General features: G+C 41.5%; 3 protein-coding genes across 3 annotated transcripts in view; 2 read left to right on the forward strand and 1 right to left on the reverse strand.

Annotated features, from left to right (window-relative positions):
• LOC137977686 (prostaglandin E2 receptor EP4 subtype-like) overlaps positions 1–2,571 on the reverse strand; it is a 6,973-nt gene extending 4,402 nt beyond the window's left edge. Inside the window, exon 1 of the mRNA XM_068824985.1 lies at positions 1,661–2,571. Within this exon, the coding sequence (XP_068681086.1) occupies positions 1,661–2,437 (777 nt within the window). The 5' untranslated portion in view covers positions 2,438–2,571. The remainder of the gene's footprint in view (positions 1–1,660) is intronic.
• LOC137977683 (voltage-dependent calcium channel subunit alpha-2/delta-1-like) overlaps positions 1–17,119 on the forward strand; it is a 45,275-nt gene that overhangs the window by 25,073 nt on the left and 3,083 nt on the right. The window contains exons 9-15 of the mRNA XM_068824981.1: positions 4,027–4,380; positions 6,183–6,421; positions 7,375–7,530; positions 7,896–8,084; positions 8,368–8,577; positions 10,722–10,932; positions 11,916–12,054. Of these exons, the coding sequence (XP_068681082.1) occupies positions 4,027–4,380; positions 6,183–6,421; positions 7,375–7,530; positions 7,896–8,084; positions 8,368–8,577; positions 10,722–10,932; positions 11,916–12,054 (1,498 nt within the window). The remainder of the gene's footprint in view (positions 1–4,026; positions 4,381–6,182; positions 6,422–7,374; positions 7,531–7,895; positions 8,085–8,367; positions 8,578–10,721; positions 10,933–11,915; positions 12,055–17,119) is intronic.
• LOC137975275 (uncharacterized) lies at positions 12,105–16,840 on the forward strand. The gene is made up of 2 exons (XM_068822372.1): positions 12,105–12,358; positions 12,453–16,840. Exon 2 carries the CDS (start codon positions 12,659–12,661, stop codon positions 16,838–16,840), a length of 4,182 nt encoding a protein of 1,393 aa, XP_068678473.1. The 5' UTR covers positions 12,105–12,358; positions 12,453–12,658.

Here is a 17,119-nt window from a genome sequence, read left to right on the forward strand (position 1 = left end):
TTTCATAATGCGTTTTCTGTATATTACACAATTGATTTTGTTTATCAAAACTTCACGTTATGCAATGAGGACGAGCCATCTGTTTCAGCTGTATTTAATTCTGTTTATGAGTTATTAAGGACACTCCTTCTCCCTTGCTTGTCGGCGGAAGAATCAAAGTAAAATCTACCGTGTGACGTTTCCTTGTGGTTCTGTTTATGTTGCACAGGGTGGCTCTAGATTTTGAGTCGGTGCACTAGATCTTTATTTTTGACCATTCAAGTGAAAGATACTGAGCAGTAGTATCCTATAAATGAAGTTTATTATGCTTAATAGTGTAGTCCTATCTTTCGACTGTGCGAACGATTAAAGCCTTGTTTATAACACTTTACGTCGAAAGCTTTAGAATCAGTAAAAAACGGTTTTTTTCTCCGGTGGTGCTATTTCTCTTTGCTGCACAAGATGGCTATAATGTTTGGGTTTGTGAATTAATTCATTACGTTTCAGTATTCAATTGATTAATTTAGCTTTTCGATCATTCGTCCATCTTCATTGTGCAATAAAGGTGCTGTGGGGGTGAAAAGCTAGTTCTAAGTTCTCCTCATTTTCGAGTTTTTCCTGTGATTATTCAATGTCAGGTTAGGTAAAAATATATATGTATTTTTAATCACAGAATTCGAAAAAGTAAAATGAACCAAAAAAGATCTTAGCGATACGATAATTGCTTGGCAACTGACTTAGAACTACAACACTTGGAAGAAGCTTTTTCTGTTAGATATTGAAAATGAACGTGTCAAAACTTTATCACTTTATTGCTTGTGGTATATTTCCTGCGTCAATCAATTGAGCTGTCATTACGAGGACTTTCAAAGTATTGTATTTCAAATCTTCGCAGTAAACACTTTACCTCAGGCACCACGCGCGGGTAAAGCTCGACAGTTACGTAATCACATTTAACGAGATTTAACGCTTGGCTCCTGAATGCGGTAGGTTTCAATTGACAAACGCGCGTTCATCCAAATAGATCCCGCATTATTTAAATTCAAATTTAACACTCCGAATTCGTCATCAGTGGAGTTTCTTTCTTTGTTATTATTTGTCACATTTACGGTCTACAATCTCCTTCGCAGGAGCCACATTACCTACATCATCTACGATGGCTTCCTGTGGTTCTGTTTGCTCTTTTCTACCATGAAATATTGGTTTAAATCCTTAGAACTTTGAAATTTGATTCTGAATGGTGCGCTGTTCAATAAAGTAATTAAAGTCTGTGGATGTATATTGCTTAGCTAAGATGTTTTAGGTTCAGCCTGAAAGAACCCCATCACTCTTAATTTGTGGATTTGCATGGGTATCACGTTCGAGCTGGTGCAACTGGACACTGAGCAATCTTGCGATCATATTTACTTTGTCGTTGAATGTTTACTCTTCGGCGGGACGAAATGAAGTTTCGCATGCAATTCCAATTAAAGTTACGGATTCTCTAGAATATATATTTTTTCAAAACGGCTTTTTTTGTTCGAAAGAGACAAGTCGAAAGAATCTTAAATATTGCTATTCTTTTGTCGAATTGTATTCCTTAAAGAGGATAGATGGTGCGTAGACGTGGAAATAAAACCAGTAGGCCCGTGAAAGCCAAAACACTTAAAAACTACAAGCTATCCAGCTTTATCTATCTTACCGTGAACGGAATCCATCCGAAGAGATACACTACTGAAATTAAGCCCATTGTTCTGGAGAATTGTGTTTCCGTATCGTCGCGTTCGACGGCCGCTGTTTTTGGCTTTAGCTTAGCGCAGCGTCGACTGACCCCTGGAATAACCACGTTTGTGACAGAAACGCGCCTTTTCTTGGTCCTGAAAAGTTCCCAAATAACTATTAAGTTACAGCACAACACCACGATGGCGGGTAATCCTCCGAGTATGGCGTAGACAACGCAGAACGTGCGATCCGACGCACTTTGTGGAAACCAGTTTACCATGCAAAAAGATCCTCGTAAGTTTCGTGCGAAACTGCCAAACCGACAGATCGGGAAGACAGAGAAGACAAAAGAACATGTGATGGTTACAAACAGAAGAAGTTTTGCTTTGTTGACGGTCATAGTTCTGCGGTGAAAGAACGGCCTAGTTACGGCTACACAACGATCTACCGCCATTGACATTGCGAGAAACGCTGAATAGAGTGTGGAGAACAAAAACACAAATCCTTGAAAGTCGCAAAGTTGTTGCCCGCCCATCCATTGCCCGTTTGTATAAAATAACCAGGATGGTATTGAGAATAGAGTAATCGAAATGAGATCAACAGAAGACAATCCCAATACAAAAACATTCGGGCTTTGAGGCTGCGAGTGTAACAGTTTGGCTGAAGCAAGTATAGCAAACGCGTTTGCTAAAATTCCCGTTATTGATAGTATGTAGAAAAGTACGGCGTCTACAGTCAGACGAAATTCCCCCTGCATTATGCTTCCAGCGACCGATGAAAATGCTACTTTTTCTGTTTCGTACACGCTGCACTTTGGGTTCTAATTGGCCATTATTTGTCCTGGATTGCCTTGTCGTGACTCTATATTCATCGCGTTTGTTGCATATTCATCGTGACGATTTGTTTCCGTCTAACTTCATTTTTTTCTCCCTTTGAGAAACTGAAAACAAACGGCATGCTACTGCTTTTGACGAGCAGCAGTTGTGCTCACTGTATGTTAAATTGTGTATAAGTTCTTAACTATTTTAAATTGTAATTTGCACCTTCAAAAATTAACATTCGAAATAGATAACTTATCAATCTTGATGGCTTTCAGTTTTTGCTACGTGTTTTTTCTTTTAATTTCGCTAGGGGCAACCTTGCGTGGATTTGTGGTAACTATGATTTGGGTTTTGGAAAGCAAGCATAGTTTTTAAACGGACGTTTAAATGTAGTGGATGTTTTTCCATACAAACAGTATGACGTAAAAAAATTATGGAACCTTTTTGATTATAGGAAGAAATGTAAAATATTCTAGTGGAGATCTTGAATGGCGGACTTGATTTCCCTTTGTGAAGTAAATCCTCTTATTCCCACACTATTATAATTCTATTCAAGAAACTAATTTTGTTGGACGTGTGTGGTGCTGTTTGCTTTAACTGTTTTTTCTTATGCTCGGTATGCTCGCGTTTTAATTAATTTCCATTTGTTTGGTCTTTTTCGAATTTGACCAAAGTACAGAGCATATTGATGGAGATGGAACTTTGATTCGTCATTGATCTGTTGACTGGTATTGCAGTGCGAAAGGCCTCCATGCGGTGTCTTTCGCTCGACGCGGCGTCTTTCTCTCGATAATTTGTTTTATATTCGTATAGGCTTCGACCGTATTTTCTTCTTTTAGAGGTTTATTTCGTAATATACCCACAGCTGCTGAAGCTGCTCAAAGAAGCAAGAAGTCATGTCCCTTCTCTCATTTGCTTTGAGGACACCTGCACTATGATGTACCGTTTTAAAACAAAGAGATATTTACAATAGTTTCACCCGGCGTACTTATCTGCAAAAAGGTTAAATGCGGAGATATCAGTAATGAAATTGAACGGACTTAACCGCTGCTTGTAATCATGGATTTATATGCAACTATCAGTCCCCGTCAGCCAGTTTGATAATTTCTCCGGCTGCTTGTGATTGGTTTAAATATCTCACATGACGTTGTATTTCCATTCCCTCCGCCAAAAATCGAGGATGGATACTGGCCGTTAGATCTCTTTCGTGGAAGAGGATGTCACATATTTTCTGAGTAATTTTTTTCTGAACTTTTTCTCCAAATTTCATTTTTCTGCTTCTTGTTGTTATCTTCAAAATAGTGTAATCTCATGGTAGTAGCACATGGTTACAAAGCAATATTTTGGATAGAGTCAGTGATGATATCTTCGCTTCTCAGCGAAGTGTCTTTTAGACATAAGATCCTTCTTCAACTAGTCCCCCGTCAAAATGTACCACTGACATTACTTTTGAAGCAAGATTGACCAGTCGTTTGCTATGCATTATTTATTTAAGTTCATCTGATTTCTTTCTCTCTTTCATAAGCTTGTGGACGATCCCATCTTCATTCCGATCAGTACCCTCGAGCAGCGTAATGGCAAACCAGTTCAATTCAATCTCGTGGGTCAAGCCATGATGGAAGGTAAAACAGGTTCGCTGAGGATCGAAGACGCCATACGAAGCATTCCTAAGGGAGACTTTCAAGATGGTGTGATGCTCGTCACGCTACCATCAACTTATTACTATTCATCAATCAAAGACTCTGAGTATGTGTTTGCCTTTAACCTTGCCGACGCCGATAAGCTTTATCGGAGACCAGCGTCACCGCCCCCTGGACGAGTGACACCTGTCAGTTACTATGCCAACGTCGAGGCATACAACTCCACGGAATTAAGGGAGGTAAATATGATTTAAAGTCGGGAACAATCTATTTGACCCCAGAGGGTTTCAGTCTATCATGTTGCAATTATTGCTCTTATCGACACCTAAAGACAATAATATAACTCTGCAATGCCACTTGGCACAGTTTGTGTCCCCTACCGTGTCCTCCAAGGCATTCATGCGATCATCTGGTAGCATAAGCATAATAAGGAGTTTAAGAAACGACGACGGCTACGGCTACGGCAACGCCAAAAAGCAATCATATTATTGGTTAAAAGAACCAAAATGCTCGTGCTGCACGTGCGGCACGCTTTTTTGAACATTTCTCTCCCGTACTCGTCAAAACTCAGTATAACGTGAAATGACCAAGTCTAAGGTTTTGACGACAACGTGGACAAACTACAGTGAATCTTTCAGTCTCACTCTTTAGTTCAAATCCGTCCGTACCAATCCAGTTATAGGACACTTCGCCCATATTGTATAATATAAACAAGATGGAATAATCATGAAATACTTAAAACAGCTCAAACTTATATTTTGAAGTGCCGTTTTCGTCGCCGTAGCCGTCGCGGTATTAGGGAGTAGGGACTTTACGATTTACGACGCGGTCGTCAACGAGAACGCCTCGAAACAGCAATATCATTGGTTAAAAGAGAAAAAGTAATCGTGCTGCACGCGTGGCACGCATTTTAGCACAAATTCGTGTGGTTCTCTGCACAACAACGACCTGAAATGACCAAATTTCTGATTTTGACGATAACGCGAGCATTTAAATGTGAATCTTTCATTGTCCTTTTTTACTCCCAAACCGCTCGTGCCAATTTATTTCTAGGACACTTCACCCACATTGTACGACGCGAACGTGATGACCTAACGGCGAGAAACTTACGATAGTGCAAAGTTATATTTTGAGGTGACGTTTTCATCAAAGTCGCCGTCGTAGATCGTAAAGTCCCTAGTTTAAGATCTGCGACGCGACGGTAACGAAAACGTAATTTAAAATTGCAAGTTCAGGTTCATTAATCGTTTTCGTCGTTATGTCGGCTTGTCTATCTTCTAAAAACTGGTGTAACCTTCCAGGAACTGAATTAGGAGGTGCGGTATTGAATCTACGACAGAAAATTCAAATTCGCTGCCTTTTGTTCACGTTCTCCGTAAAACTTGAGAATTGGTCATTTCACGTCGTAGATTTGCCGAAAACGTGAAAGAAATGTACAAAAACTAAAAATGCACGTGCAGAGCGTGCAAAGCTATTGTTTTTGCTCATTAAATATGCGAAATTTGTGACGTTTTCGTTGCCGTCGCGTCGTAGAAATTAAACTCCCTATTAAAATTAGGGTACTTAAGCAACGCGACGGCGACGGCACCGAGAACGTCATCTCAAAATATAAATTCGCGTCATTGTAATCACTTTGTAAACATGTCAACCCTTCTTATATGACAAGGGTGTGGTAGTTCCTCAAAAATGACTGGTCGGAACGGCGCTTAATTTAGGGGAGAAAATGAAAATTTATCTTCAAGTGCTGACGTCCTTCATAAAACCTCAAATTTGGCTATTTCACCTTGTTGTTTTACAGACGACGGCAAAGAAATGGACAAAAGTGAAAAGTGCACGTGCAGGGCGTGCAAGGCTATTGTTTTTGGCCACAAAATGTGCAAATTTGTGACGTTCTCGTTGCCGTCGCCGTTGGCGTTGCTTAAGCACCCTAATGTTATCCTTCCCACGGGGCACGTTACACCTCAAACATATATAGCTGCGATTATTAAGTTTTGAAAGCACTCACGCAAATATACTGAATAATAGAAATGATCCATTTTAGGTCTTTGGTGACCTGTACACAAGTCTGAACGTACAGTATAATCTTCCATCCTTTCCTGATGTTCACGTGACCTATGAGGCTTCCACCGTTATGTTGAGTGCAAAGACCTACTGCCATCCAAACAACTTTTTATTCAGAGAAAATAGCACTGATATCGCCATCACTGCTCATCGTTTCCTTAACGGACAAGACGATGATAGCATTGGGTGCCCACAGGGACAGTTTCGAGCTTCTGTTAGGTGAAGTAAAATGAATTATTAAGCTATATTTTTACAGGATGACAGTTTAAAGGAGCAAAAAATATCACTTCAAACCTCGGGAAGTACTGTCCACAATCAAATTTGTTGACATTTTTTTAAAGAAAGCGCTTGTATCATAGAATTGCTTACCGGTACTTTTGTTCTCAAAATTTCCTGGGTGCCGCTATCTTGAATAATTGTGACGTTTTACGGTTGTCATGTTGTTTTGACACACAAGCTGACAGGGCAACCGTAAAAAGATGGCAACGCCAGGGAAGTTTGAAACTACAGTAAGAAAAAGTCTGATTTTAAAATTCATTTTATTCTAATAGATAGGAAAATTGATCGTTGACGTTACAAGCAATTCGTTTTTAGGTAGGTTCCCTTTAAAGATCTACAATCTTGGACGAAACGTGTAGAGACAAAGAAACATTTTCGGTACTCCAAAAACTTATCCAAATGTTTTCCGCTTAAAAGCCGCCCTTTCCCCTCCCCCCAAACTCAATGTTGATTTATCTTGGTGGGAAATATACTGTAGAACAGATGATGTTTTAAACTGACTTTTATCGCCACGGAAAAAATCGTTTTACTTGTTTACTCTCTTTTGCGTGGACTGTTGATCGCCATCTTGGATTGTCTACCATGTTTGGTTGAGTGCGAGCTGCAGCGTGGGCGCGACTCTTTTACAAAGCGTTTTCGTGTTCAAGTAAAGAAACCCCATTGGTTTGAGGCGACTATCTGGCTTTTCGCAAAACACGGCGGGGTCAATTCGGAATGACTGAAAACAAATTCAGATCGCGTTTGAAAGTCATTTCACCAGGAAGGATTTGAAATTCATCGCCCACCATTAATAAACCAACTCTTATGACCTTTGGTAACTCTAGAAGATTCCCAGATTGTAATTGCCACTCTTTGTTGTCTCTCTTATCCACGTTCTTTCTCCCATGTCTCAGACCAGATGTGCAGATTACGTCGTTGATAGAAAAAACTTGGAAGAATCGATCGAGTGATATTTTGAAAGATGTTCCATGGACATACGTTGGCACGCAGAGTGGCGTCTTTCGCTCGTACCCTGGCCATCGTGCAAGGAAGAACTTTGATCCTACCAAGTAAGCTTTATCTTCAAAAGGTCACTTGTAGTTCATTTGTGATTAAGGTTTCGCAATGTCCGTGCGGAAGAAAAACTTTGTAGAGATATTGCAGCATTCTGGTCGTGCGAAAATTAGATGAGAGGTTCCCTCAACCTTTTGGCACAATTTTCTCCAGGTGGTAACACAGAGAACTTCGTTTCTACTGGAACGCTTGCTAGGCAAGCTACAAAAAGGAGATTAATGTTCCTCAGTTCAGACTATCGCACTTTAGCGTTGAATGCGATTTGCGTTAGAGTTCTGTTTTAGGGTCGTTGAATGCGATTTGCGTTAGAATTGTGTTTTAGGGTTTATTTACGTTGATTGTTTTCTTTATGAAATCTCAGACGCCCATGGTATCATAGAGCTCTGGTTAATCCATCCAAAACAGCTGTGTCCAACGCCTACATGGATGCCAACGGAATCGGTAAAGTTATTACTATATCGGAAGCTGTTTTCCAGGCCTTGCCACAAAACGCGTCTGGTGGCAGTTGCGACAGCCTGGAAAACTTCCGGGGAGGCTGTCCCTGCACAAGGTATGTCATCTAAACGTGCAAAATCTGTCAATCATGCTTAACTTAAAAATAAGAGTCAGTTGATTCAGCACCAGAGCAAAGCCTATCTAAGCAATGTGGAGGACCACATCACGTAATGCTGATTCAGGGTCTGATAGCTTAGTACCAGTTCTCTCATCGTTACGTCAATGCTTCTCTTCCAGTAACGTGCCTGTCCCGATTTGCGCTTGAATTATTGCCTTGCTCTTACAGCACTCGTTCAAGTTAATAGGGTTTTATCTCGTTTTCTTTTTTGTTTTGTCAGGCATACTCAGTGTATTTCAGGGAAATGCCGTGTGTATCCCGGCAACCGCTCCTTATGCGCCGCTGATCGCGTGGAAGCAGTTACTGCTCTAGACATTTTGTACAACGATTTTCATCTCCGTGTTTATGATCTGTTAAGGAGCTCAAAAGATGAGCGGTCATGCGGAATGAACTACACCTGTCCTGATGGGGAACATCTTTGTCAAACCAGGCAAGAGATTCTTTGATTTACATACAGAAAGGCTCTCCATTCTCAAACAATAGACTCATTGCATAAAAGGCGCTTAAATTTGAATAACGATCGATACTTATAGAGTGTTTTCACGTGACGTCACGGCGGCCATGTTGGTGTCCCTAAACAAAGAAACGGCGGCCATGTTGGTGTTCCTAACTAATCCTCGGGAATTGGGCTCTATTATCATGCAAACGTTTTCTTTTGTTTCGGTGGAAAAAACAAAAGGTTACTGATCACGTGAGTGGAAACATTCCATATATCTTAAGCCTCACATCTACGCGAGAAATCCTTTGTTTAAAAAACATTAGCAGGGGGCTCAAGATGTGTAATTATTGTTATTCAAATTTCAGCGTTATTTATGCGGAAAGCACACTTGGCCATCTCTCAAAAGGAGGTTGGACATTTCGTAACAATTACGCGACGCAATATCCCATCTTAATAATACAAGCTTATCCGCTGTAAAAAGAATGAAAACAGGCAGAATTAAAGCTTTATTTCAACAAGAAATAGCGTTTCTGAGCTAAGCCGCGCAGATCTACAGTATTTACGTCAAAAAACCACTTTGAAAACGGTTAGCTTTCAGTTGTTTTGCTGGGTACCACTACAGTAAGGGGCCCAGTTCTCGGCCGGGCCCAGTTCTCGGCCACTTTTTGTTCAACGTTTATTTTTAGCGCCGCAAATGAATCTGAATAAAAAGCAATTGCTTCCAAAGGTAGCTTTATTCCTTGTCTTTCGTCCTGCCGAGTTTTGAATTTACAGCTACTATATACTGTGAGCAAATCGAGGTGACACGAAGGTAGGTGAATTTGATTTCCACGAAAACGTGTTTGTTCACGGCTACTCGAATTACATGGCCTAATTCAAGTTTGTATTTTATCCGTATAGGAGCCCCAAATGAGCCAATTCTTGGCATAATGAACGTAGAGTGATAAAACTTTCTGTTAAATATAAACTTTTCCTGGCCTATTTTATTCTTTTACCTAAATTCACCCCTCAATATTTCCTTAGTACTTATGCGTATTTGCCTTTTCTCGGCCACCCTGCTGGCCGTAGACAACACTAAAAAGTGCTCATAGTTTTGTATGGAGTTTTCCTGTCAAATCATTTGTAAAAGTAAAGCTGTAATGGGGTGGCATGTTCCGACAGTAGCTATAAATTAAAATTATGAGTTTTGACTTACCGGACCCCGTTTTGAAATACCCAACTCTTTTTTAGCCTCGCTTGCCAGTGTATTTACGAGAAAAACTAGGTGTGCCAAAAACGTCCTTTTCTAACATGAAACAAAGCTCGTTAAGGATACTTTGTGGTCGAAATATCAAACACAAGCCTTATTAGTGACTTAACAACAAAAATTGGTGATAAAACGTTGTTTATTGCGAGGAATCGAGGGCACTCTTGTGGCTGAGAACTGGGCTCGCTGGCCGATAACTGGGCCCACGAACGAAGCCTCCATTTTCGTTATTACTCGGGAGAAAACAGCGTTGAGCAGTCGATAGCTTTACATGTGTAAACTGAATGCTGAAGCTAGTTGTCGTTGAAATTTCAAGTCCTTACGGTTATTCCAAGGTAAGAAATACAAGTTTACGTTTTTTGTGGCCGAGAACTGAGCCCCATACTGTATGTCAATACTCAAAAAATTAAACTTTTCGGGAGCTTGTCTCGTTAGTCTAGTGGATATTGAAAACTGTATCAAGAACCATAGATCCGAGTTTGACTCTTTGCTTCGTCAATTCGGAATCTTCTCTGCATATTAAAAATATTCGTTTCTTTGAAGTAGATTTGAAGCTTGAAGTTGATTGTACGTCGTGTAAGTTGAATAAAGAGGGAAATCGCCGTTTGAGAGATGAGTCTATTGTTGAAGAAACGTTTTAATAGTTACACAGTCACTTTCCTTTCAGCACCAGTTTGCCTTCCCTGTCGTCCTTTTCCTGACGTTGTAACATCCTTCTCATTTCAACAACAAACACGAAGAATTCGTGCGATCTTCAAAGGACATGGAGTTTTCCTATTGCCTGATTTTCTTTTTGTAGGAAGTGTTTTGGAAGAGTGCATTCGAGTTGTAAGGATGACCGCAAAAAGAAAGATTGTCACAATTGTTTCTGTTTCAACTTTCTCCTTAGATGCTACCTTTTAGATAACCTGGCCAACTTGGTCACGGACCCAGACTTCCTCCTTGTCAGCACCAAAGACGCGCGCGAATACGAACGTGTTAGCCTGGGACGAAAGGAGGGAGACATCATGAAACTTCTTGTCACAAAACACAAGTTCTTCGTTCCAAATCAGCGAGTTGATTTCCAGGGAATATGCAGCGTATCACCTTATGCACCTAAGGTATTCATGTTCCATAAATCCATTCTTGGCCAAAAACAGGTGTACATAGCCTGTGCATTGAAATACGTATTTTGAACGAATCAGTTTTCTCAGCATTTTTTCAGATTTGTCCAGAAGCCCCTAATTAGATGCACGCGGATTTCATTAAGCGTCACGAAGTGTCCCCTTACTATTCTGCCCAACGTCAACGTCATTCGCGTATCGGAACACAGACAATGAACGTCATAGAGTGTCCTCAAAATGCTGCTGCTCGAGTATTGATAAACAGCTGCATTTACCCTAAGCTAAAACTAACGCTTACCTTTACCTTTGGACTTACGTAGCAAAGGCTTAGATTTAAAGGGACAGTTCGTGTTGGATGTCAAAATCGGGCGTGCCTCTGACTGGGTGGATTTCTGGACACAAGCGTTTACAGTCGAACTATGTCACGCGTGACCAGTATCCACCAGACTGAAATGAACATCCAAATTCCTATTTGGAGCTTCCGAGATTTGAACGGAATCTTGAATATTCTTTTGAAAGTTGGTACGAAAAACGCACAATAACTGAACAATAATTCGTCAAACGCTTGAAATAGATTTCACTTTTCAAACAATGTTTATTTTATGTTAAAACGAAAGTTCATAGCTCACTATTTGCGATAGATATCTTGGAAATATCCTCGGGAAATTCAGAATCTCCAGAGGAAAGTTCAAAACTAACACGCAGATTTGAATACTCAGTTCAATTTTCAAAACTACTGGTCACGCGTGACGTAACGCAACATGGAAAATTGAAACATTCCATTTTTTTCTGGAAAATTTAATAGCATTCCCTTTTTTGTCAGTCGAGCTGTTTCCTTAGTCAATCGTGTTTGTCACGCAACCGAAACAGGTGCGCGGCTCGAGTGATACAGAAGAGACTGCCAGCAATCTCAGTAATTTTTGCTGTGACTCAGAAGAGCAAATGACACAACACATTTGAATGTGAATTGTATTCTGTAGGTGACATTGGAAGGAATTGTTAAGACGCCGGAACAAGAAGACGATTATTACAAGAATAGGGGACCAGTGCCACCATTCAGGAACGAATATGGCTGTATTCAAGATGTTGTTGGGTACACTACAGATGACTCCGTCCTCGGTAAGAAAAAATGGCCGATTCGGCTAAGTTGCAACTGTTGAGGAGATGTGAATGATTCGCACTTCGCGCGTTAAGTTATTTCGCTTACTGGTTTAATGTATGCAACTATTCTTGCAATTTATTTATCACAGCAAGTTTGCGTGAGTTGAAAGGTGACAACTAATTAGAAATTCAGAAATATATAAATCGACACTGTACTGCAAACGCGCAAATCGCTTTTTTACTTACCTCCGATCAAGAACGTTAAAGACAGTCAACAGAAGAAATCAAACCATAAGATCGTGTAGATTAGAAGATACAAATTGTAAGTATATATTCACGAAATCAGTTCCATTCGTTTTTAGCCTATCTTCGGTATTCTAAAACATTAATCTACTTGTGTAATATTTTTCTTTCAGTCGACTAGTTCAACGACTTACAACTAGTACGGATAAAAGTCTAAAAATCTACAGGGTCTTGGCGTGATCCTGCCATAAAATAGTGCCTCGAACGTAGGTGCGATTCAGTCGAAATTTGTCCAGAGGATCCCGCCAAATCAATGCTGTAAATCATCCACGCCGAAGATACCGAATCTCCGAACTTTGCATCGAGCCTACAAAGTAAGATGCCGCCTAAAGTAGACGCAAAGACCCTCGCAGGGAAAATGGAAAACGCGGTAACGATCTTCTACGAATTAATAGAGGAATTTGAAATAATCTTTTCAGTGAGGCCAGAGTTGAAAACCTTAGAGGCAGCATTCAATCAAGTGGAGACAAGATACAGGTTCATCAAGAAGCAACAAGAAACCATTTTAGACAGATTGGTTGATGAAGGTATTACCGCAGAGGAGGAACCATTGTTGACAACCAAGAAACTTGGAGACAAAGTAAAAGCTGATTTCCTTCAGATTGCCTTAAAATTTGCTGTCTACCAAAAGGAACAAGATTCCACGGAAACGTCTTCAAAAGACTCTGAAACCTTGAAGACCTTGACAGCTTCAATGTCATCCATGACATCAGCAGTGACGAAAATGGCGGACACCTTAAGGTCAAAACCAAACACTAGTGGTCTGCAACGATTACCGGTACCAACATGGGACGGCAGTCGCAGATCCTATGCTACCTGGAGAAAAGAATTCAATCATTGGATGAAGAAATACGATCAAGATAAAGATGAACAACTGCAACGGTTCCGAAATGCATTGCCGAGAGGATCGTGGTGGTCTGACCAGGTAAAAACTTGCAAAACCATTGATAACGCGTGGAATATATTGGACACAGAATTTGCAGACAAACGTAAACTAATGGACGAACTGCTCCTCCAAATAAATAGCCTTAAGCCCGTAAAACGAGACTCCAGGTCGTTCACGCACTTCGCCACGACAATATCATCCTACGCGAATGATATGGAAGATAATGGATGTCCGGTGTTGGAGTCTTCGGAAGCGCCATTTCTTATGTCTCAACTTTTGTCCAAGCTCGATCCGAACGATAATTCTCATTTTGGAAGAGAAATGAAAAGAGAAGGTAAAGAGGAAACTGTCAGTAACCTCATCACCTGGTTACACGTAGAAGCAAGTGTCCGCTCAAGGGGCAAGAATAACATCGTGTCTGAAGACAGAAACGAGAGTCGCCGATACAGGACCCCAAGTAAAACTGAGAACAATGCCGCAAGTGGCGAAGAACCCGATGATGACACCTGTCCACTTAACTGTAAAACAAAACACCACCTCGCTGCCTGTCCTGTGTTCCAGGAGTTAGCTATCAGTCAGAGATGGGAGATTGTAAAGCAACATTGGCGATGTCGTAAATGTCTTAGAAAGCATCATACAAGCAACTGCAGGAAACCAGACGGTTCAACATGCGACAAATGCAGAAAAAATCATCACCGTTCTCTTCATAATGACAAGATTGGTGAAACAAGCTCAAGTCCAAATCCAAGAGCATCTTCTTTCCAAAATCAGTGCCAGGCCCCCTCGAGTACATCAAATGGTAACATCCAAGAAAATGCTGTTCATCACAAAGAAAAGTTAAAGCTCATGACTGGTTTGTGCCCTGTTCAAAAAGTTGGAGTCATGAACGGAAACGGAGAATTTGTTGAAGTCCTTGCGATGTTAGACTCTGGATCCAATACCAGTCTTCTCTCAAAGAATGCAGCCAGACGACTTGGGTTGAGTGGATCAGCAACACATCTGACCATGAATTTGGCTGGTGGGAAGAAGAAAAGTGAAGCATCACAGATAATCGACATCACTGTTGCCTCACCTGCTGACGAGGATATTAAGAAGACCCTTCAAGTGTACACTGTTACAAGGCCCTGCAGTAAAGCAAATACGCTTTCCAAAGAATTAGTGCGACACTACCCTCATCTCAAGCACGTTTGTGATAAACTACACCTTTCGGGTGGCGCCATAGATCTCCTTGTCGGTACAGACTTTGTAGAAGCCTTCATTGATATCCACACAGTGTCCGGAGAGCCAGGGGAACCTGTTGCGAAACGAAACTGTTTTGGTTGGTACGTTATGGGACAGTTTGAAAAGAACAACTCTACTACTTCAGAAATTCAGTCGGTTGAAATCAGAACAGCAAATGTCGTAGACGACATCAAAGAACTTCTTCACCAAGACCTCCTTGGCGTCAAACCGACCAACCTTTGTACGTGTAGCGAAAACGAGATACGCGAAAGCAAGTTCGTTAAGTCCCTCGCAGCCTCAACTACCTTGGTTGACGGAAGAATACAAGTTAAGATGCCCTGGACGGAAGCGGGCCCTCCCAAACAAAGTAACTATGGCATCGCACTGAAAAGGCTGTTTTCCACGGAGAGGTCATTCCAGAAAAAGGGGTGTCTCGATGTTGTCAATGAGGAAGTCCAAAAGCTTCTAGAGCAGGACTACGTGATTCAAGTCTCTCCTGACCAGATTGATCATAGCAAGCCTGAATGGTACTTACCCTTACAAGCCGTGTTCACACCGGAAAGAACGACAAAAGTTCGACTTGTCTTTGACTCATCTTCGAAAGGTCACGACGGTTTATCCCTTAATGATTACCTAGAGAAAGGGCCAAACTACACCAACAGTCTCCTGGATGTTTTGGCAGCATGGAGATGGAACGAAGTAGCCTTTATCGGTGATATACGCAAAATGTTCAATCAAATCTTGGTTCATCCCGACGACCAGGTTTTCCACAGGTTCCTTTGGAGGAGTAAGATTAGCAACTCGCCAACAGTATACCAATGGCTCAGGTTGAACTTTGGAGATAAGCCAGCTCCCGACATAGCAACGAATGCCATCAACACACTAGCAAAGATATCTCAAGCCGAGTTCCCAGAAGCATCAAAAGAACTTCAAGACCATATGTACGTGGATGACATCGGAAGTTCCAAAGCAACTACAACGGAAGCAAAACAGATTATCAACGACATTGACGCCATTCTTAAGAAAGGCCATTTCCAGATTAAAGCTTGGCATTCAAATCGTGCGGAGATTGACCAGTCCAACGGTGAACGCTGGGCAGATCTTCTTGGTCTAAGATGGGATAAACAAACAGACAAGTTTTCCCTGAAAAGGAACGAACTCGACCAGATGGACCTTTTGACAAAGAGACGTTGCCTGGGTCTTATTGGACAATTGTGGGACCCAATCGGTCTTGTGATGCCGGTAGCTATTAAATTTAGGATCGACTTGCAGGACTTATGGCATTCAGGCTACAATTGGGACGAAACCTTACCTACAGCAGTCAAGAGCAAGTGGATGGAGAATTTGCAAGCCATGAATCACCTCTTAACAGTCGAATTCGATCGCAAGTTAAAACCAAACCACGCGATTGGGGTACCACAAATTCATGGACTCTGTGATGGTGGCGAAAAAGCTTACGGAGCGGTCATTTTCCTCCGATGGGAGTTACAGAACGGAAGTTACAAGTGCGTTCCTGTTTTAGTCAAGTCCTTCGTTGCCCCACTAAAGAGAAAAACGATCCCGAGACTGGAGCTCATGGGCTGTTTAACACTTGCAAGGATATATGAAACCTGCAGAAAGTCTCTACGGTTTGCGAACATCCACGACAGCAAGAGGATCTTCTGGGTAGACTCTTCTACTGTCCTTTCTTGGATTAAGACCCCATCACGCCAATTCAAACCTTTCGTATCAAGTCGAGTAGCAGAAATCCAAGAAACTGTTGGGGTGGAAGACTTCCGATACATCAGGTCAAAGTTCAATCCAGCCGACATCCTCACTAGAGGAATAGAGCCATCGCAACTCGAAGACTGGATAAAGGGACCCTCTTTCCTGCAGTTAACCGAAGGACAATGGCCTAAATTTGAAGCTAGAGCCCCCATCGAACCTACAGCAAAAGCTGGTGTCTTGATGGAAGTGAAAATCGAGAAGACTAAAACGCCAATGCAACACGAAGCAGCCATAGCGGAATTTCAAACCAAAGTTGATCTGGATAAGTCTGAAGAAGATACTAACCCCGTTTTTCATCAACTGTTGAATACCTGTTCTACATTTTCAAAGATACGGAGAACACTCGCTTACGTTCGCCGATTTATCCAGAATGCGAGAAAAAAGAATGTTAAGACGGGTTCAATCACTGTTCAAGAATTGCAAGGCTCGGAGAAACAGCTATTCAAGTGGAGTCAGGCACACCTAGATCCCTCTGTCATTGACAAGAAATTAACTCCGAAGCTGGACGAAAAAAGGAATACTTCGAGCTCATGGACGACTCGAAGATGTCAGATCGCTTCCAGAAGAATTAAGAAACCCAGTTATCCTTCCACGCGATCACCCTCTTGTCATCTTGCTATTACGTGACCTCCACGAAAGACGCGGACACTGTGGGTACAAAAGCCTAATTAACGAGGCAAGGAGAAAGTACTGGATCATTGGAGTTCGTGGTATGTCCAAAGCACTCACAACAAAGTGCATTACTTGTAGGAAGCTCCGAAAGAAGCCATTGGAACAACTCATGGGACAAATCCCATCCTTGCGAGTTGCAGTAGGCACCCCGCCATTCTTCAACACCGCCATGGACATGTTTGGACCATTGCACATCAAGCTTAATCGTAAAACGCTCAAGGAGGCCCAAGTAAT

This window comes from Montipora foliosa, chromosome 11 (genome assembly GCF_036669935.1).
Source record: "Montipora foliosa isolate CH-2021 chromosome 11, ASM3666993v2, whole genome shotgun sequence".
In the NCBI taxonomy this organism is placed as follows: domain Eukaryota; kingdom Metazoa; phylum Cnidaria; class Anthozoa; order Scleractinia; family Acroporidae; genus Montipora; species Montipora foliosa.

Bases quoted from the DNA above. Each gene is read 5' to 3' on its own strand.
- LOC137975275 (XM_068822372.1), top strand. From the start codon at position 12,659: ATGCCGCCTAAAGTAGACGCAAAGACCCTCGCAGGGAAAATGGAAAAC.